This window comes from Pristiophorus japonicus, chromosome 6, assembly GCF_044704955.1.
Source record: "Pristiophorus japonicus isolate sPriJap1 chromosome 6, sPriJap1.hap1, whole genome shotgun sequence".
Lineage (NCBI taxonomy): Eukaryota > Metazoa > Chordata > Chondrichthyes > Pristiophoridae > Pristiophorus > Pristiophorus japonicus.
Genome location: NC_091982.1, coordinates 144,476,803 through 144,499,138, shown reverse-complemented (window position 1 = coordinate 144,499,138; position 22,336 = coordinate 144,476,803). Strand labels below are relative to the sequence as shown.

The following is a 22,336-nucleotide window of genomic DNA, read 5'->3' as shown; positions in this document are numbered from 1 at the left end:
CATGCCCCGGTTTATTTTAATAAAATGTTGAAGATTTTTGTCTCTGCCAGGTGTCCAAGGGAGAGAACAAGACATTCAATTCAAATACAAACATCTTATGGGATTTGGTTAAATACAAGTTTCATTGTGGAATTGAAACGAGCTGCAAGTTATTTAAACATTGGTCTCGGTTGTTTTCTGGAAAGTATTTCTCAGCCTGTTTGGTTCAAATCAGAGTCTCCCTGAATGAGTGGAATAGACCAGATAGCTTCCCTGGACAATGAGAAAAGGAAAAGCAAAGCCATGTAAAAATACAGTTTTGTGCAGACATTGCCAATGTTCCCTCCAAACTGCGCGGCCATGCAGCTCTGCTAGTCCTGTGCGGCCCGGGACTGGCCTTTTCAATGTTAAGTATGTGAATGGGCTGCCCATCCCGTTAAAAAGGTCCCCCCCGCCAAAAAAAAAATATTAGGGGGAACATTGGTGGGGCCACACCCCCCCCCCAACCAAAACATATAGTCATGACTATGTCATTTTCTACTTACTCAAGATGGTTTTATGATTAATAACTACTGTAAAATCTATGTTGTGTCATGGCTACTGTCATATTCTTTTTAAACTGAATACATGTGAGTAATAGTTGAAGCTTAAATCCCATTCTAGTCTAGTGTTATTCTTCGAAAGTCAAAGAATATTGTGCAAATAGGTGTTAACAAATATGATGTGATTAGGATTACAGAGACGTGGCTCCAGGATGATCAGGGCTGGGAACTCAACATCCATGGGTATTCAACATTCAGGAAGGATAGAATAAAAGGAAAAGGAGGTGGGGTAGCATTGCTAGTTAAGGAGGAGATTAATGCAATAGTTAGGAAGGACATTAGCTTGGATGATGTGGAATCTATATGGGTAGAGCTGCAGAACACCAAAGGGCAAAAAACGTTAGTGGGAGTTGTGTACAGACTTCCAAACAGTAGTAGTGATGTTGGGGAGGGCATCAAACAGGAAATTAGGGGTGCATGCAATAAAGGTGCAGCAGTTATAATGGATGACTTTAATATGCACATCGATTGGGCTAACCAAACTGGAAGCAATACGGTGGAGGAGGATTTCCAAGAGTGCATAAGGGATGGTTTTCTAGACCAATATGTCGAGGAACCAACTAGGCGGGAGGCCATCTTAGACTGGGTGTTGTGTAATGAGAGGATTAATTAGCAATCTCATTGTGCGAGGCCCCTTGGGGAAGAGTGACCATAATATGGTGGAATTCTGCATTAGGACGGAGAATGAAACAGTTAATTCAGAGACCATGGTCCAGAACTTAAAGAAGGCGAACTTTGAAGGTATGAGGCGTGAATTGGCTAGGATAGATTGGCGAATGATACTTAAGGGGTTGACTGTGGATGGGCAATGGCAGACATTTCGAGACCGCATGGATGAACTACAACAATTGTACATTCCTGTCTGGCGTAAAAATAAAAAAAGGGAAGGTGGTTCAACTGTGGCTATCAAGGGAAATCAAGGATAGTATTAAAACCAAGGAAGTGGCATACAAATTGGCCAGAAATAGCAGCAAACCCAGGGACTGGGAGAAATTTAGAACTCAGCAGGAGGACAAAGGGTTTGATTAGGGCAGGGAAAATGGAGTACGAGAACAAGCTTGCAGGGAACATTAAAATGGACTGCAAAAGCTTCTATAGATATGAAGAGAGAAAAAGGTTAGTAAAGACAAACGTAGGTCCCCTGCAGTCAGAATCAGGGGAAGTCATAACAGGGAACAAAGAAATGGCGGACCAATTGAACAAGTACTTTGGTTCGGTATTCACGAAGGAGGACACAAACAACCTTCCGGATATAAAAGGGGTCAGAGGGTCTAGTAAGGAGGAGGAACTGAGGGAAATCCTTATTAGTCGGGAAATTGTGTTGGGGAAATTGATGGGATTGAAGGCCGATAAATCCCCAGGGCCTGATGGACTGCATCCCAGAGTACTTAAGGAGGTGGCCTTGGAAATAACGGATGCATTGACAGTCATTTTCCAACATTCCATTGACTCTGGATCAGTTCCTATGGAGTGGAGGGTAGCCAATGTAACCCCACTTTTTAAAAAAGGAGGGAGAGAGAAAAAAAGGGAATTATAGACCGGTCAGCCTGACATCGGTAGTGGGTAAAATGATGGAATCAATTATTAAGGATGTCATAGCAGTGCATTTGGAAAGAGCTGACATGATAGGTCCAAGTCAGCATGGATTTGTGAAAGGGAAATCATGCTTGACAAATCTTCTGGAATTTTTTGAGGATGTTTCCAGTAGAGTGGACAAGGGAGAACCAGTTGATGTAGTATATTTGGACTTTCAGAAGGCTTTCGACAAGGTCCCACACAAGAGATTAATGTGCAAAGTTAAAGCACATGGGATTGGGGGTAGTGTGCTGACATGGATTGAGAACTGGTTGTCAGACAGGAAGCAAAGAGTAGGAGTAAATGGGGACTTTTCAGAATGGCAGGCAGTGACTAGTGGGGTACCGCAAGGTTCTGTGCTGGGGCCCCAGCTGTTTACACTGTACATTAATGATTTAGACAAGGGGATTAAATGTAGTATCTCCAAATTTGCAGATGACACTAAGTTGGGTGGCAGTGTGAGCTGCGAGGAGGATGCTATGAGGCTGCAGAGCGACTTGGATAGGTTAGGTGAGTGGGCAAATGCATGGCAGATGAAGTATAATGTGGATAAATGTGAGATTATCCACTTTGGTGGTAAAAACAGAGAGACAGACTATTATCTGAATGGTGACAGATTAGGAAAAGGGGAGGTGCAACGAGACCTGGGTATCATGGTACATCAGTCATTGAAGGTTGGCATGCAGGTACAGCAGGCGGTTAAGAAAGCAAATGGCAGGTTGGCCTTCATAGCGAGGGGATTTGAGTACAGGGGCAGGGAGGCGTTACTACAGTTGTACAGGGCCTTGGTGAGGCCACACCTTGAGTATTGTGTACAGTTTTGGTCTCCTAACCTGAGGAAGGACATTCTTGCTATTGAGGGAGTGCAGCGAAGGTTCACCAGACTGATTCCCGGGATGGCGGGACTGACCTATCAAGAAAGACTGGATCAACTGGGCTTGTATTCACTGGAGTTCAGAAGAATGAGAAGGGACCTAATAGAAACGTTTAAAATTCTGACGGGGTTAGACAGGTTAGATGCAGGAAGAATGTTCCCAATGTTGGGGAAGTCCAGAACCAGGGGACACAGTCCAAGGATAAAGGGTAAGCCATTTAGGACCGAGATGAGGAGAAACTTCTTCACCCAGAGAGTGGTGAACCTGTGGAATTCTCTACCACAGAAAGTTGTTGAGGCCAATTCACTAAATATATTCAAAAAGGAGTTAGATGAAGCCCTTACTACTAGGGGGATCAAGGGGTATGGCGAGAAAGCAGGAATGGGGTACTGAAGTTGCATGTTCAGCCATGAACTCATTGAATGGCGGTGCAGGCTAGAAGGGCCGAACGGCCTACTCTTGCATCTATTTTCTATGTTTCTATGTCTGTTTTTCTATTGTGGGGGCACATACTGCAACCAGTAAGCTGAAACAAAGTGAATAGGGCCTTTTGTTTGATCCCTGGGCACACTACAAAATCACCCAGATAAGCAAGTAGTGAAAGCACTATGGGATATATGGAGCAAAGCTCACCTATGGGATTTTTTGAGACATTAAAACCGAAGTTTTAAAAAAAAACAATTTAACAATAACATTGCTCAGACAAAAATAAAACTGATATTTTACTTTGCCTGAACCGGTCTCTGCTTGTCTTCCATTCACCTTCTTCCAAGGTTTGCGATTCTTTTCTGGATATTTTCCACAAGTTCAGCATCACAGAGCACAGTGAACCCAAGTGAACCCGTGTGCCCTATACCCGCAATGTGCCTTCACTTGCTCGATATTTTAAGCAAACCCAGGGATCATAGGAACAGGAGGATGGCCATTCAGCCCTTCAAGCCTGTTCCACCATTCAATTAGATCATGGCTGATCTGTATCTTAACTCCATCCACCCACCTTGGTTCCATAACCCTCAATACCCTTGCCTAACAAAAAATTTCAATTGGTTCCCAGATTCAACAGCTTTTTGAGACATAATTCCAGATTTCCACTACCCTCTGTGTGAAGAAGTGATTTGTGACATCACCCCTAAATCTCTGACCTCCACCAAAGGAAAAAAGGAAATATCTACCTAATCAAATCCTTTAATCATCTTAAACCTCTCAATTAGATCACCCCTTAATCTTCTATATGCAAGGGTTTAAAAGGCTAGTCAACGTAACCGGTTCTCATAATTCAACCCTTATAGCCCCGGTATCATTCAGGTGAATCTGCACTGCACCTCCTCAAAAGGCCAATATAACCTTTAAAGTGCATGGCCCAGAACTGAACACAATTCTCTAAATGCAGTCTAACCAGAGCAGACATAACTTTCACTACTTTGTATTCCAACCCCATTGAGATAAAGGCCAACATTCCATTAGCCTTTTAAATTAATATTTTTGTACCTGTCCCATGAGCTTTTAGTGATGTCAGTTCTTGGACCCATAAATCCCTTTGCTCCTCCACAGTTCCTAGCTTCTCACCATTTAGAAAATGTTCTGATCTTTCTTTCTTGGGTCCAAAGTGGATGACCTCACACATTTGCACATTGAACTCTATCTGCCACAGTTTTGCCCACTCAATGTTCCTTTGCAACTTTCTGCTCCCATCTACACTATTTACTGAGCCACCTAATTTGGTGTCGTCAGCAAACTTGGATGAAGGAATAGAGCTGTATATCCAAGTCATTTATACACAGTGAAAAGCTGTGGCCCCAGTACCTGCCAATTTAAGTACATACCAATCATTCCTACCTACTCTCTGCCTCCTAACCAATTTCCTATCCAAGCCAATAGGCTGCCTTCAATCCCATGTGCGCTCATTTTTGTTGAAAGTCTTATGTGGAACCTTGTCAAATGCCTTCTGGTAGTCCATATAAATAATCAAACCAATAACACTCAGCATTGTATTCCCATTTACTGGATACATCACATGCTCTCACATGACTTCAGAAAAAGTGGTAGAATGAACAAGCTGATCAGGCTATGTATTGAACGTTAAACATATACACAACAGTATTGAATACAAATTGCACATTTACAGTTACAGACTTAACTATTTTCTTCAGGATTATTGAAAACAACAGATACTTCTGCTGTGCCAACGCAAAACTGGTCCCATGTCTTTTCGCTACTACCCAGACCCTGATGTGGCTTATTGCTGTCTGCTTCAGAACAACTGCTGACTGGAAAAAAAAGTCAGCCACAGATATACCATTCAAAATCCTTTGAAGATTGGCTGATCAGTTTGTTAATAGTCTTTCAGGATCTCAAAAAGGTTTGGTCATTACAAATACAACAGTAGAACTCAAACATCAACCGATCTGTCTGTACATAACAGAGGTATCAATCTGAACAAACAGAATAGACCACCACATTTGCAGATAGATGTCAGGAAAAGCATCTTAATATCTTCAAAGTGAGCTTTTACTAATCAAACTAATCTGTATTCCCCATAGCATAAGGAAGCTGCTAGAGAACAAAGTGACTGTCGGGATCCTATAGATCAAAATACGTATTCATTATCAGATGTGATAACCTCCACTATTCGAGACCATGAAGGTAATGTGTGTGTGGAAACAGAAGATTGTAGGTATGGATCTTAATACTTTGTGTCTATTTTCACAAAAAAGTGGGGCGATGCAGACATTACTATAGGAGGAGAAGTGTGAAATATTAGATGAAATAAACAGTGAGAAGGGAGGTATTAAGGGGTTTAGCAGCTTTGAAAGTGGATAAATCCCCAGGCCTGGCTTAAATGTATCCCAGGCGGTTGAGAAGCAAAAGGAGGTAATAGCAGAGGCTTTGATGATCATTTTCCAATCCACTCTGGTTTCAGGTGTGGTACCAGAGGACTGGAGGACTGCTAATGTGGTACCTTTATTTAAGAAGGGAGAAAGGGATAGACCAAGTAATTACAGGCCAGTCAGCCTAACTTCAGTGGTGGAAAAACTGGAAAAAAATTCTGAAGGACAGGATAAATCTTCACTTAGAAAGACACGGATTAATCAGCACAGATTTGTTAAGGGAAGGTCGTGTCTGACTAAATTGATTGAATTTTGAGGAGGTAACCAGGAGGGTCGATGAAGGCAAAGCGTATGATGTAGTGTATATGGATTTTAGCAAAGCTTTTGCTCAGGTCCCACATGGCAGACAAGTCACAAAAGTAAAAACCCATGGAATCCAGAACAAAGTGGCAAGTTGGATCCAAAATTGGCTCAGAGGCAGGAGGCAAAGAGTAATGATTGATGGGTGTTTTTGGGACTGGAAGGAGGTTTCCAGTGGGGTTCTGCAGGACTCAGTACTAGGTCCCTGGCTTTTTGTGATATACATCAATCAATCAATGATCTAGACTTAAATATAGAGGGCATGATTAAGAAGTTTGCAGAGGATACTAAAATCGGCTGTGCGGTTGATAATGAAGAAGAAAGCTGCGGACTGCAGGAAGATATCAATCAACTGGTCAAGTGGGCAGAACAGTGACAAATGGAATTTAATCCAGAGAAGTGTGAGGTAATGCATTTTGGGAGGGCTAACAAGGAAAGGGAATACACATTAAATGGTAGGATACTGAGAAGTGTCGAGGAACAGAGAGACCTTGGAGTGCATGTCCACAGATCCCTGAAAGTAGGACAGGTAGATAAGGTGGTTAAGGTGGCATACAGAATACTTGTATTCTATGCCTCAGCTAAAAAAAGGCAAGAGCTGGGGATGGGGGGGGTGGTTTATGCTTGAATTGTATAAAAACACTGGTTAGGCCACAGCTGGAGTACTGCATGCAGTTCTGGTCACCATATTACAGGAAGGACGTGATTGCACCGAAGAGGGTACAGAGGAGATTTACGAGGATGTTGCTGGGAGTGGAGAATCTAAGCTATGAGGACAGATTAGATAGGCTGGATTTGATTTCATTGGAACAGGAGGCTGAGGGGAGACCTCATTGAGGTGTTTAAAATTATGAGGGGCCTAGATATAGTGGATAGAAAGGGCCTATTTCCCTTGGCAGAGAGGTCAACAACCAGGGGGCATAAATTTAAAGTAACTGGTAGACGGTTTAGAGGGGATGTGAGGGGAACTTTCTTCATGCAGAGGGTTGTGGAGGTCTGGAACTCACTGCCTGAAAGGGTGGTAGAGGCAGAAACCCTTACCACATTTAAAAAGCACCTGAAGGTCCGTAACCCTGCAGGTTACGGCACAAGAGCTAGAACGTGGGATTAGGCTGGATAGCCTCTTGCTGGCCGGTGCGGACACGATGGGCCGAAATGGCCTCCTTCCGTGCTGTAAACTTCTATGTTCTATCTCTGTCGATGCTCCTGCCATTGTGCAACCCCCACCCCCCCACAGTTCCCAAAGACTTGGAGACAAAGTCAAGGCTTCAACCTTCCGATTTTCACAGAAATTAAACTAGTGTCTCCTGAATTCTCTATGGGCATCAGAGTTATCCTGAAATTACATTTAAAAAAAGATCTACCACTGAAATATTTCACTCCACATCACCATCCTTGCAGCATCTCTTGAACCCATCTCCAATGCCATCTGGATTTTTAATTTGCAAATGCATTTTTTTAATTTAGCGTATTAAAAATTTTAAGATAACCAACTTTTAAAAATTGCACAGGCTAAAATAAATGAAGAAATAACACAATTTATGATCACTCCTCTTTATTTAAAAAAAACCTGGATGGCAGACAGGATTTGAACCAAAATAGCCATAAGGAAACAAAGAAGGAGGAAAAGATTCATCCAATTAGAAGTGAAAAGGACAAGGAAAATGCAAAAGGGTAAACAGAAAAATTGAATGCATATTGCAGTTATACAGACTGCCACAGGCAGGGAGAGGTGGGAAATCAGTAACTGAAGTACAATGTCAGGACCAGTGATGTGGACAGCAGGATCAGGTCTTTTCACATGTACTGCTTCAAAGCCTCTGTTCAAGACCAAAAGCATGGCATAATAATCTGACCCAACCAGATATGTTTACATTTCAGGGGGCTTCCTCACAAAATCTCAGCCCACCGCCCTACCCTTCCAGTCTGATTTTACAACATTCATGTTCAGCAGTTTCAAACCTTTGGTATCTTCTTGTTAGGCAAGGGTATCTTCACTGAAGGGATGACATTGGTTATTGAAAGGCCGGTGACCTCATCCTCAGCTGTGTAGCCGTGGAGACAGGCAAATGATGCATCACAGGATACAATTCTTCCCTAAAAAAAACGAAACATTAATTTTACCGTGAAATAATCTAAAGGTGAATGCAACATTCTGCAATTGAGCATCTGGGAACTAGATTAGATAGATGGCTGGAAAAGAACTATAGTACTACAAATGAGATAAAATAAGTCAAAATCCTTTTCTTCTCTTTTCAGTTTCCTATAAAACTGAAGGAGTTAGAAAGAGACAACTAGCATTTATATATCACTATCACATTCCCAGGATGTCTCAAACCACTTCACAACCAATAAATTACTTTGTGCAGTCACAGTTATGAGGCAAACGCAGCAGCCAATTTGCATCCAGCAATGTCCCACGAACATCAAATGAGAAGAATAATCAGTTAATCTGATGTTGGTTTAGAAAGGAATGCTGGCCAGGACACTTGAGAGAACTCTCTGCTCTACATCAAATAGTACCGTGGGATCTTCAATATCCACCTGAACAGTTGTGACTAAAGGCCATTCAGGAGGCTCAAGGATTAAGCATCCAACTGCAGTTCACAGGCAAGATGTTTCATTTAGTACCTCCCACTTGTTTTTTCCTCCCAAGTTCACCACATATCCTTAAAAGAAAGGCAGACAATCATTTAAAAAAAACTAAGCTACATTATTCATCTCCTTCCAACTGTATCAAACTGCAATGTGTTGGTGTAAAGCCCAACAGTCTTGTCCTTCAAGTGATTGGGCCCGGTGCAATGTCCAGTTCAATGCCTCGAATTAAAAATTCTCATCCTGGTTTTCAAATCCCTCCATGGCTTCGCCTCTCCCTATCTCTAATCTCCTCCAACCCTCAGATTTCTGCACTCCTCCAATTCTGGCCTCTTGCACATCCCCAGAGTTTAATCACTCAACCATCAGCGACCATGCCTTCAGCTGCCTAGGCCGCAAGTTCTGGAATTCCCTCCCTAAACCTCTCCACCCCTCTTTCTTCCTTGAAGATGCTCCTAAAACCTCTCCTTACGTGCCTTGGTGTCAAATTTTGTCCAAGGATGCTCCTGTGAAGCGCCTTGGGGCATTTTACTATGTTAAAGGAGCTATGTAAATGCAAGTTGTTGTTGTTGAACTAGCCTGCATTCTGTGGCTCACTACTACTAGATAACCACGGTTTACTGAAATCAAGATAGGTGAACTCACGCTGCCTGTGAATGTGACAGAGGCAGTAAGTCGCTCTACAGGTTCCATCACCACAACACAGCACTGCCTGTCTTCACCAGTTATGCGCTTCATCCAGACAGACACTGGGATCTCCACTCCACCATTGCCAACAATGTCAATCTGGAAACAACACAAATCAGAATGGGAAAAGTATGAATATTATTGGAAAGTAGTTTACTCAGAGGACAGTGTCATTTATTGGCTTATTTCATCCTTTTTATGTTGGGGAAGATGGGATTTTCTTCTCGTTTCTGGGTCTCTTCACACCATGAATGACGGCTTGTTACGGTCATTCCAAATTCAGCTAATAGGTATGCAACATCAGTTCAAAATGACTTTCTTTCCCTTTTTTCCCCCCAACACAACCAGTCTCCCTCCCTCCCAAATTAACCCGAATGTCGCAGACTTAATAAAAACGAATTTCAGTGCAATTAAATCACAGAATTCTTCTGGACAATAAATGTTTCAATCCATAGTTACCTCAACATGCAATTATGAGGCTTCATACATAAAAGTGCTACCAAGCGCAACGCTTAGTTCACAGAAATCCCCTAGCACAAGGTTAAAGCTCTCTCCATCCTACCCTATGTGAGTGCATGGCTTAGCCTAGGTTAAGCCTTCAGTACAAGGTTTGATGCACATTGGTTCTCCTGCTCCCACAGTGCAGCCCTTAGTACTTTTGGCTCCTGCCTCTGTCCAAACAGCCCTTCTTCTATTTGTGAAAAGTAGCTCATACCAACTTTTAATCAACAATGACCAATCGACAGGGAAATAAATCATTACTGAGAACACCACAATAGAAACATGGGGAGACAACCACTGAATGTGTGTATTTTGTCACATACCACTTTTCCAGAGATGGTCACAACTTGTCCATCAACTTCTGGATGTTCTTCATATAGCGCCTCTTCCAGCACATGGTTGGACTTCGATACAAGTAAAGACAACTTCTGACCAATTAGCTCTTTGCTACTGTAACAAAGCAGCTTACAAGCCATATCATTGGCCACTAATATCTGTTAGGTCACAAAGAACAAACAGGCATCATAATTACAAGCTCCACCATACTAGAAAATCACCAGGAATGCACAGTACCTTGGGCAGGAGATACAGATATATAACCCTAGCTAATTAGATTGTTTGCTCTTATCCTCAGGATAATTATTCTAACAGGTCAGTAAAAGAGGTAGGGAATAGAAGGGGTGAAATACCTGGGGAAGGGAGAAGATGCTGCATATTCATCCAAAAAAGTTAAACTTTTCCTGGTTTGATTTGAAAAAGGAACCAAGATAAGGGAGTGCTAATGGAAGACATGTACACCATTCACAGGGGTACTTAAATTAAGCTGTAAAGCAAATTAGAACAGTACTGCAGGGGACGTGCCATTTATTCAGACTTGGCTCATTGCAGCAAATCTCCCCAGCTCAGTCTGTGCAACAGTGGGAGCGGTCAGGTGTACGAACACATGGCGTGCATCTGAATTAGTATGGCCATAAAACACTATGTTGCACATACAGGTTTTAGCCCAATAAGGTAAATCAGCTGCAAATTTGCAGTTTTAGTCATTTACTGCAGGGTACAAACAATTTGGAAGTATATTATAAAAGAAATGGTGATAGAGCAAGAGAGAAATCTCGTTGTTAAACACACACGAAGGTACAGCACTATTTCTCGTTTGTTTTATAGATAAACTGGGCAGGAGTACCAAAGCATTCAGATTCTGAGAGCTGTACAATACCATCCTGCCTCAGTACGTGGGGTTTGCACTGAAAGCTCGAACAATATAATGTAAATATGAGGGTCCCCTCCAGTATCGCTTCCTTTCTTCACCCTATCCCCAAGATTATACACACTAACTTTCTGCAAATGCATAGTGGCTCTACCACATCCCTTCCCTCACCCCCAAACTATTATATTCTTAGATTGTTTGTACTCGATTTCTTCAAAGCTACATGTGGTAAGTACATGGTAAAGGAGTACAGTAAAGGCTGAAAGATCAGAGTTCATCTTGTACCTCTGTAGTCAGGCCGTCTATTGTAAGGATGGCTTTGTTAGGGTTGCGGACTGCAGAAGGGAGAGTAGAATTGCCATCACCTCCTAGGAGATTCCAAAAGTTGCTCGATATATTAGAGGATGACCCAAGGTAAGAGAAGGGACTACTGAGATCTGTCAGGAGAAGGTTTCGAGAGGCCACAGAAGAATAACTGTAGGAGTTCAGAGATTCACCTGTTAGAAGTAAGCAAAGAACAAATCGTTAAGGTCATGCCAAATTTGGTCACGTTTTGTCTTCATACTTTAACATTTGTCTCCCCATACAAAGCACCAGTGACTTACTCCGTCAAGGGGAGGAGAGTCTAGGCTAATCTGCATGACTTCTTCCTCAGCTGGGAAGATAGGTGGTTGGTCACCACCACAGAGCTCATGGCACTCATCACCATGCAAGCAACCCTCATCAAGGACTGCAAACAGTAGGGCCACCCACATCATCCTCCAACCAGTCTGAGCATCAAGATATACAAAAGGGACTTTATGCCTTTTCCTGAAGGGTAGGATGCACAGCAAGATAGGACGACAGATCTTCCAGGAATATTGGAGACATGTAGTAGTGAGGGATGGAGGACAGTTGTACAGATTGGATCTGAAAGCAATGGAGGGCTACCAGGATCTGAGTATTGGGGAAGAGGATCTTTCACTGTAGGGAGAGGTCGTCCCCAGTTATCTGGTGTGTGGGGAGTGTGGTACTGGTGGGAATTGGGAAATGGAGTATGGCCAAGGAGCTTGGGGTAGTGGGAGATGGTGCTGAGCTGTGTAAAGACTAATGTAGGGGGTAGTACTGTGAGTGGGACTACTGCAAAGGGAATACTTGGAATTGGGATTATGGAAGAAAGGGTCTGGAATACTGCAGGTGTGTGTGTGTGTGTGTGTGTGTGTGTGTGTGTGTGTGTGTGAGAGACAGGAATAAGGGTAGATATAGAAGTAAATCAGGCATAAGCACAAGAAATAGGATGTGTAGCCCATGCAGCCCCTCAAGCCATTCAATAAGATCATGGTTGATCTTCAACCTCAACTCCACATTTTTAAAAGCTGATTTCCCAGCACTGATTAAAACTGTACTGAGCTTCACTGTATTTGCCAACTGCTAGAGTGTATGAAAAACTATTAGATAACACTAGTCTGCTGATTTCTGAGAAGTCAGACAGCAAGGTCACCAAACCTCGGGTTATAGAAAAAAAATCAGACCAATCTAAATATACCGTCAAACCTTAGACTGTGTAGCCTGAAATTGAATTCTAAAAATATCTGGATTGGCACACAAGCAGCACTGTACAGTATGAACGTAGAATCCTGAGATGGCTTTTCTGCTGTGCAGATTTATTAACAGATCAATCAGCATTTCAATTCTTTTAGGTTTGTTGCAAATTGCAATCAAAGCTACATGTTTCCAACCAAAGAGATCTCCCAGCACACATCTACAACAGAGGAAAAGCCCACCTGTAAAAGATTCCAGGTCCCAGTAGGTGCCAGGAGCTACCTTCCGGAGGGCAGGCTTTGCTATCCGTGGAAACGTTTTGCTGAGGTCAAATGAATCGTTCAACTTCCTTTCAAGTCCAAACAGGGCTGCCCTTGACCTCTTGCCATTCTCCAAATAGTCAGATGGTGATAAGGCTCTGCAACTGCCATCCAAGGAGCCCCGGAGTTTCGACTCCATCTTTAGCACTGGCACTTTTATAGTAAATGCTTATGCAATCATTCACCTAAAGTAGAGAGAGAGGGGCGGTCAGAACAAAGAACAAAAAGAGCTACTGCCCAAAATGTTGGTACATTACTGCGAGTCAGCTATACGGAATAATTGTTAGAAAAAGTACCAAATACAACCAACCTTGAGGTAAAAGAACCAGACAGCTGGTGCATTGGCACAAAACTGTCACCAGAGATGTGGCACCAACAAGAGTAGAACTTATCCTGTAGCACATCTTATAAAAAAAGACTTGCATTTATAACACCTTTCACGACCAAAGCGCTTTACAGCCAATCAAGTACTTTGAGTGTAGTCACTGCTGTAATAACGTATTAAATTAGCATCAAAATTTTAAAAATATTGACACCAAATTTCAGGTTAAGTGTGTTAACTTTGGATATCAATGTGACAGTAACAGCTTGTCCTGGTTGAAAGAATTCATCTTTGTTGTAGCAATAGCAAAAGACCAGCTTTCGAGGAGGAAGGGGTGTGACAGCAGAGCTGCCAAGCAACACATTTTTATTAAGGTTCAACACACGAGGAAAGATTTAACTTGTTAATAGGCATCTCTTTAAAACGGTGAAAATAAATCCAACTCTTCATTTCAATGGGGTCTCAATCTGTCTCACTGCCAATAAACTCCACCATTCCTTACAATTAATGTTTCGGTCTGTTTCCTGTGGGATTTTTTTCCTCTTCCCAACATCTCGCTGTTGGCAACAGTTCAACTTTAGTGCAATTCTTTCCTTTCTTCCTTTCCCCCTGCCAACGTACATTCCACAATTCAAAAAAATAAGCAATGCTTCCAGCCACAGACCGCCACGTGTACAGGAAGATAAAATGTTCAAAGAAGATTACAAGTGAGCCTTAAGCAACAGGTAGATACAAATATATGGAACATTTCTTAATACTGCAACAGCAAACCAAGACTCTTTCAATTCCTCCCTCTTGTTTTCTTCCTCTTACTATGCCTCATAGAAATCATAGAAGTTTACAACACAGAAGGAGGTCATTTCAGCCCATCGTGTCTGTGCCGGCTGATAAACAGCTATCCAGCCTAATCCCACTTTCCAGCTCTTGGTCCGCAGTCTTGTAGGTTACAGCATCTCAAGTGCACATCCAAATGCGCTGAGTGTTTCTGCTTCTACCATCCTTTCCAATAGTGAGCTCCAGACTCCCACCACCCTCTGCGTCAAAGATTTTCTCCTCGACTCCCCTCTAATCCGTCTACCAATTACTTTAAAATCTATGCCCCGTGGTTATTGACCCCTCTACTAAGGGAAATAGGTCCTGCCTATCCACTCCAGGAAATAGCAGTTCTCTGGCATTGCCCAAGTGGCCATTCATCACACATAAACCTGGCATTTCACATTGATGAATCTGCTTTGGTCAAAATGCACCACAGCCAGCACAATTGCATTCCCACCCAAAATCCACAGACACTTCCAGCACAGGTCACAGGATAGCAAAAATCCCAACTCCACTCTATTCCCAATAACCTTGGGGCACAGAGCTCAGTTGCAGCACTGCTACCAATGACCTGACAAAGACTGGCCAACTCATTACAGACTAGTAATCAAACCAAAAAGACTTGCCTGATCTGTAGTCCTCAGTGTCACATCAAATCTTATATTTATGCTGGTGGAGCTAAAATCAATTCAAATTAGTGTTAAAAGTTCATAGGATATAATATAAATATATTTGCACCAATGATAAGGAGGCAAAATTATAGATGCTCATCATCAGAGGCAGCAATAACTGACCCAACAGATAGTTCCCAGCCAAACTCAGTCAAGTCAAGAAGCCATCAGCCAGCACTCTGTCACTTATGTTGGAGGCTCAAGATGGTCAGTGAGTGGGCCCCTCATTCAACCACTCCAAGGCAAAAACTGCCATACCCCTGCCACACTAGTGGCTATGGCACTAGAATAAGAGAAGTGACCAGCAATGTTCCAAGTCCATTGCACTGCCACATAATCAGCGCAAGGACTGGCGACTACAGTCAAGATCCAATCTGTCCCCATCATAAATCATTCAGAACAGAAGCTAGCAGCCATGGGCAAAATCCACCCCACACCTCAGCACCAGCATTCAAAACCTACAACAATCAGGGTCAGTGGCCAATCACCTCTACACTCAGTCAGGACATGAGATGAGATGAGAGCTCGGTTCAGTGGGCAATATCCCAGGGTTTCCACCTCTCCTTTAAAACCACACCTTAGACTAAGCTTTTGGTCACCCGTCCCAATATCTACAAATGGCTCAACATCAAATTTTGTTTGATAACACTCCTGTGAAGTACCTTGCGACAGTCGGGCCAGGGGTGGGCTGTCGCGGTCAGCCGGGCCAGGGGTGGGCTGTCGCGGTCAGCCGGGCCAGGGGTGGGCTGTCGCGGTCAGTAGCCAGCCCCCTCGACAGTTAGGCGGGGTATCACTGGAGTCAGTCAGGGTAGACGTGGCCGGCAGTCAATGGCCAACTCAGCTCCTTTATATGATCTGCACTGAGATACGAAGCCTGTCGCTGCCCTTTCGGGTCAGTGAGCGCGGGGCCACCCACTCCTACCTGCCGTTACTCGCTCTCTATTCCCTCAGAGCCGCCATTGTCTGTACCAGTCCCGCGCTTCGCCGCCAAATTTAGTCTCTGCTGATAGGCGCCGCACCCTGACTGACAGCCGAACCGACCAATTGAACGCTGAGCGTGCGGCGTGCGCTACCGTCAGCCAATGGGCAGTGTTTGGAAGGCGGCGCTTCGACTGGAGCCGTTTGCTTGGAGACGAACGCGCGGATCCCGTAACCATGGGAGCACGAGGAGGGAGGGTGAGAGGTCAAAAGGTGCGCCGGAGCAGGGTCAGGACATCTGACCCTCTTCTGAAGTCACAGCGCTACCATCTTGATAAAGGAAAGGTGCTACTATTAGAGAATAGGGGAAGGGTTTACAATGACATTCCGTTGCTAATTTATCAACATTCCTGCTTTTTCCAGGTAACATGTTACATTATCAGCATATTAATTGGAATTTCCTAAATTAGGAATAGCAGGAGGCCATTCAGCCCCTCAAACCTGTTCTGCCAATCAATTAGATCTTGGCTGATCTTCATCTTAACTTCATTTATCTACCTTGGTTCTGTAATCCTTAATAACCTTGTCGAACAAAAATCTATCACTCTCGGTTTCGAAATTTTCAATTGACCCCCAGCCTCAACACCTTTTTGGGGGGAGTGAGTCACCTTTGTGTGAATAAGTGCTTCCTGACATCACCTCTGAATAGCCTAACTCTCATTTTAAAGTCATCCTCCCTTGTCTGGATTCCCCAACATAGTTAATAGTTTCTCTCTACTTATCAAACCCTTTCATCATCTTAAACAGTCCAATTAATCTTCTATATTCAAAGGAATACAAGCCTAGTTTTTGCAATTTGTCCTCATAATTTAATCCTTTTAGCCACGGTATCATTTGGGCGAATCTGTGCTGCACCTCCTCCTATCTGAGATGTGGTGCCCAGAAGTGAAACATAGAAAATAGGTGCAGAAGTAGGCCATTCGGCCCTTCGAGCCGACACCACCATTCAATCAGATCATGGCTGATCATTCCCTCAGTACCCCTTTCCTGCTTTCTGTCCATGCCCCTTAGAAACAGAGAAAATAAGTGCAGGAGTAGGCCATTCGGCCCTTCGAGCCTGCACCGCCATTCAATGAGTTCATAGCTGAACATGCAACTTCAGTACCCCATTCCTGCTTTCTTGCCATACCCCTTGATCCCCCTAGTAGTAAGGACTACATCTAACTCCTTTTTGAATATATTTAGTGAATTGGCCTCAACAACTTTCTGTGATAGAGAATTCCACAGGTTCACCACTCTCTGGGTGAAGAAGTTTCTCCTCATCTCGGTCCTAAATGGCTTACCCTTTATCCTTAGACTGTGACCCCTGGTTCTGGACTTCCTCAACATTGGGAACATTCTTCCTGCATCTAACCTGTCTAAACCCGTCAGAATTTTAAATGTTTCTATGAGATTCCCTCTCATTCTTCTGAACTCCAGTGAATACAAGCCCAGTTGATCCAATCTTTCTTGATATGTCAGTCCCGCCATCCCGGGAATCAGTCTGGTGAACCTTCGCTGCACTCCCTCAAGTTAGGAGACCAAAACTGTACACAATATTCCAGGTGTGGCCTCACCAAGGCCCATTACAACTGTAGTAAGACCTCCCTGCCCCTGTACTCAAATCCCATCGCTATGAAGGCCAACATGCCATTTGCTTTTTTAACCGCCTGCTGTACCTGCATGCCAACCTTCAATGACTGATGTACCATGACACCCAGGTCTCGTTGCACCCCCAATTTTCCTAATCTGTCACCATTCAGATAATAGTCTGTCTCTCTGTTTTTACCACCAAAGTGGATAACCTCACATTTATCCACATTATACTTCATCTGCCATGCATTTGCCCACTCACCTAACCTATTCAAGTCACTCTGCAGCCTCATAACATCCTTCTCGCAGCTCACACTGCCACCCAACTTAGTGTCATCCGCAAATTTGGAGATACTACATTTAATCCCCTCGTCTAAATCATTAATGTACAATGTAAACAGCTGGGGCCCAGCACAGAATCTTGCGGTACCCCACTAGTCACTGCCTGCCTTGATCCCTTTAGCTGCAAGGGCCTTATCTAACTCTCCCCTCTTGAATATATCCAATGAACTGGCATCAACAACTCTCTACAGTAGGGAATTCCACAGGTTAACAACTTTGAGTGAAGAAGTTTCTCCTCATCTCAGTCCTAAATGGCCTACCCCTTATCCTAAGACTGTGTCCCCTGGTTCTGGACTTCCCCAACATCGGGAATATTCTACCCGCATCTAACCTGTCCAGTCCCGTCAGAATCTTGTAAGTTTCTATGAGATCCCCTCTCATCCTTCTAAACTCCAGTTGATCCAGTCTCTCCTCATATGTCAGTCCCGTCATCCCGGGAATCAGTCTGGTGAACTTTCGTTGCACTCCCTCAATAACGAGAACGTCCTTCCTCAGATTAGGAGACCAAAACTGAATACAATATTCCAGGTGAGGCCTCACCAAGGCCCTGTACAACTGTAGTAAGACCTCCATGCTCCTATACTCAAATCCCCTAGCTATGAAGGCGAACATACCATTTGCCACCTTCACTGCCTGCTGTACCTGCATGCCAACTTTCAATGACTGATGAACCATGACACCCAGGTCTCGTTGCACCTCCCACTTTCCTACTCTGCCGCCATTCAGATAATATTCTGCCTTTGTGTTTTTGCCACCAAAGTGGATAACCTCACATTTATCCACATTATACTGCATCTGCCATGCATTTGCCCACTCACCTAATCTGTCCAAGTCACCCTGCAGCCTTTTAGCATCCTCCTCACAGCTCACACCGCCACCCAGCTTAGTGGCATCTGCAAACTTGGAGATATTACACTCAATTCCTTCATCTAAATCATTAATGTATATTGTAAAGAGCTGGGGTCCCAGCACTGAGCCCTGCAGTACTCCACTAGTCACTGCCTGCCATTCTGAAAAGGACCCGTTTATCCCGACTCTCTGCTTCCTATCTGCCAACCAGTTCTCTATCCACGTCAGGACATTACCCCCAATACCATGTGCTTTAATTTTGCACACCAATCTCTCGTATGGCACCTTGTCAAAAGCCTTTTGAAAGTCCAAATACACCACATCCACTGGTTTTCCCTTGTCCACGCTACTAGTTACATACTCAAAAAATTCTAGAAGATTTGTCAAGCATGATTTCCTTTTCATAAATCCATGCTGACTTGGACCAATCCTGTCACTGCTTTCCAAATGCGCTGCTATTTCATCTTTAATAATTGATTCCAACATTTTTCCCACTACTGATGTCAGGCTAACCAGTCTATGATTACCCGCTTTCTCTCTCCCTCCTTTTTTAAAAAGTGGTGTTACATTAGCTACCCTCCAGTCCATAGGAACTGATCCACAGTCGACAGACTGTTGGAAAATGATCACCAATGCATCCACTATTTCTATGGCCACTTCCTTAAGTACTCTGGGATGTAGACTATCAGGCCCTGGGGATTTATCGGCCTTCAATCCCATCAATTTCCCTAACACAATTTCCCGCTTTATAAGGATATCCTTCAGTTCCTCCTTCTCAGTAGACCCTCAGTTCCCTAGTATTTCCAAAAGGTTATTTGTGTCTTCCTTCATGAAACAGAACCAAAGTATTTGTTTAAATGGTCTGCCATTTCTTTGTTCCCCATTATAAATTCACTTGAATCTGACTGCAAGGGATCTATGTTTATTTTCACTAATCTTTTTCTCTTCACATATCTATAGAAGCTTTTACAGTCAGTTTTTATGTTCCCAGCAAGCTTCCTCTCATACTCGATTTTCCCCCTCCTAATTAAACCCTTTGTCCTCCTCTGCAGAATTCTAAAATTCTCCCAGTCCTCAGGTGTGCTGCTTTTTCTGGCCAATTTATATGCCTCTTCCTTGGATTTAACACTATCCTTAATTTCCCTTGTTAACCACGGTTGAGCCACCTTCCCCATTTTATTTTTACTCCAGACAGGGATGTACAATTGTTGAAGTTCATCCATGTGGTCTTTAAATGTTTACCATTGCCTATCTACCGTCAACCCTTTAAGTATCACTCGCCAGTCTATTCTAGTCAAGTCACGTCTCATACCATCGAAAGCACTACTCTAGATGTAAGTAGAGCTTTATACAACTGTAGCATAACTTGCACCCCCTTTGTATTCCATCCCCCTTGAATTCCATTCCATTAGCCTTTTAAGGACATCTGCCCATGTCCTGAAGTCACAGCCCCACCATCTTGATAAAGGAAAGGTGATTCTATTAGACAGTAGGGCAAGGGATTTACATTCCATTAGCCTTTTAATATTTTTACCTGTCAATCAGGTTTCAGTGATTTCTGTGCATGGACCCTAAGTCTCTCTGCTGCTCAGAGTTTTTAGCTTCTCACCATTTAGAAAATACTGTGATCTACCTTTCTTAGGTCCAGAACACTTCCTTGCACTGAATTCCATCTGTCACAATTTTGCCCATTCACTTCGTCTATCAATATTCTTTTGCAACTTTCTGCTCCCAGCTACACTACTTACTGTGTCACTTAACTTAGTGTGCTCAGCAAACTTGGATATACTGCTCTCTATTCCTTCATCTAAGTCATTGATAAATTTAGTGAGAAGCTGAGGCCCCAGTACAAATCCCTGGGGGACACCACTAGCCACATCCTGTCACACATACCCATTATCTCTACTTTACTAATCCATGTTGGCTCTGTCTGATCAGTCCAAGTACTCAGTCACTCTGTTGCTAATTACAGATTCTAGTAACTTCACCACAACAGACTGATAGGTCTATACCTTCCAAGTTTCTCTCTCCTATCCTTCTTAAATAATGGAGTGACCTTGACAATTTTGCAATCCAATGGGACAATTCCTGAATCATGAGAGTTTTGGAAGATCCTGACTCAAGCATCTTTCATAGAATCATAGAATTTTACAGTACAGAAGGCAGCCATTTGACCTATCCACCTGTGCAGGCCCTTTGAAAAAGCTATCCAATTAGTCCCATTCCCCTGATCTTTCCCTATAGCCCTGCAAATGTTTCCTTTTCAAGTATATATCCAATTCCCTTTTGAAATTTATTATCAAATCTGCTTTTACCACACTTTCAAGCATTAGGAACATAAGAAATAGGAGGAGGTGTAGGCCATTCCACCCCTCAAGCCTGCTCCGCCATTCAATAAGGTCATAGCTGATCTGATCTTGGGCTCAACTCCACTTCCCTGCCCGCTCCCCATAACCCTTCACTCCCGTATCTTTCAAAAATCTGTCTATCTCCACCTTAAATATATTCAATGACCCAACCTTCATAGCTGTCTGGACCAGAGAATTACACAGATTTATGACCCTCTGAGAGAAGAAATTCCTCCGCATCTCAGTTCTAAATGGCGACCACTTATTCTCAAACTATGCCTCCTAGACCTAGATTCCCCACGAGTGGAAACATCCTCTTTGCATCTACCTTGTTGAGCCCCTTCAGTATCTTATATGTTTCAATAAGATTACCTCTCATTCTTCTAAACTCCACTGAGTACAGGCCCAACCTGCTCAACCTTTCTTCATGAGTCAACCCCCATCCCAGAAATCAACCTAGTGAACCTTCTCTGATCTGCCTCCAATGCAAGTATATCCTTCCTTAAATAAGGAGACCCAAACTGTATGCAGTTGCAGCAGTACTTCTCTGCTTTTATACTCCATCTCCCTTGCAATAAAGATCAGCATTCCATTTGCCTTCCTCATTACTTGCTGTACCTGCATACTAACTTTTTGTGTTTCATGCACAAGGACCCCCAGGTCCCACTGTACTGCAGTATTTTGTTATCTCTCTCCATTTAAATAATAATTAGTTTTTTTATTTTTCCTGCCAAAGTGGATAACCTCACACTTTTTCACATTATACTCCATCTGCCAAATGTTTGCCCACTCACTTAGCTTGTCTATATCCCTTTACAGATTCTTTGTGTCCTCCTCACAACTTGCTTTCCCACCTATCTTTGTATCATCAGCAAACTTGGCTACGTTACACTCGGTCCCTTCATCTAAGTCATTAATATAGATTGTAAATAGTTGAGGCCCCAGCACCGATCCCTGCAGCACCCCACTAGTTACTATTTGCCAACTGTAAAATGATCCATTTATCCCAACTCTCTGTTTTCTGTTAGTTAGCCAGTTCGCTATCCATGCTAATATCTTACCGCCAACCCCGTGGGCTTTTATCTTGTGCAGTAATGTTTTATATGGTACCTTAGATCATAACAACTCGCTGTGTAAAAAACTTTTCCTCATGTTGCCTCTGGTTCTTGTGCTATTTAGCTTAAATCTGTGTCCCCTGGTTATTGACACCCCTGCCAGTGGAAACAGGTACTCCCTAACTACCCTATCAACACATTTCATAATTTTGAATACCTCCATTAAATCTCCCCTTAATCTTCTCTGCTCTAAGGAGAACAATCCAGCTTCTCTAGTCTCTCCACAAATTGTCTGCAAAATTACAAAGAGTTGAGTTTGTGTGACCAGTTAAG

The 22,336-nt window shown here is 43.2% G+C and overlaps 2 protein-coding genes across 4 annotated transcripts in view; one reads left to right on the top strand and one right to left on the bottom strand.

Moving 5' to 3' along the window:
- The window catches only part of pask (PAS domain containing serine/threonine kinase), a 58,335-nt gene extending 42,496 nt beyond the window's left edge, over window positions 1–15,839 (bottom strand). For 2 of the 3 annotated variants that reach the window (XM_070883248.1, XM_070883250.1), the window contains exons 1-6: window positions 15,782–15,839; window positions 12,973–13,235; window positions 11,495–11,706; window positions 10,326–10,496; window positions 9,460–9,600; window positions 8,182–8,316 (exon numbers count right to left, since the gene is read on the bottom strand). In XM_070883248.1, the coding sequence (XP_070739349.1) occupies window positions 8,182–8,316; window positions 9,460–9,600; window positions 10,326–10,496; window positions 11,495–11,706; window positions 12,973–13,189 (876 nt within the window). In that variant the 5' untranslated portion in view covers window positions 13,190–13,235; window positions 15,782–15,839. The other variant, XM_070883249.1, reaches the window with a different exon arrangement.
- The window catches only part of mterf4 (mitochondrial transcription termination factor 4), a 96,184-nt gene that overhangs the window by 55,915 nt on the left and 17,933 nt on the right, over window positions 1–22,336 (top strand). The gene's annotated exons all lie outside the window — the stretch shown is intronic.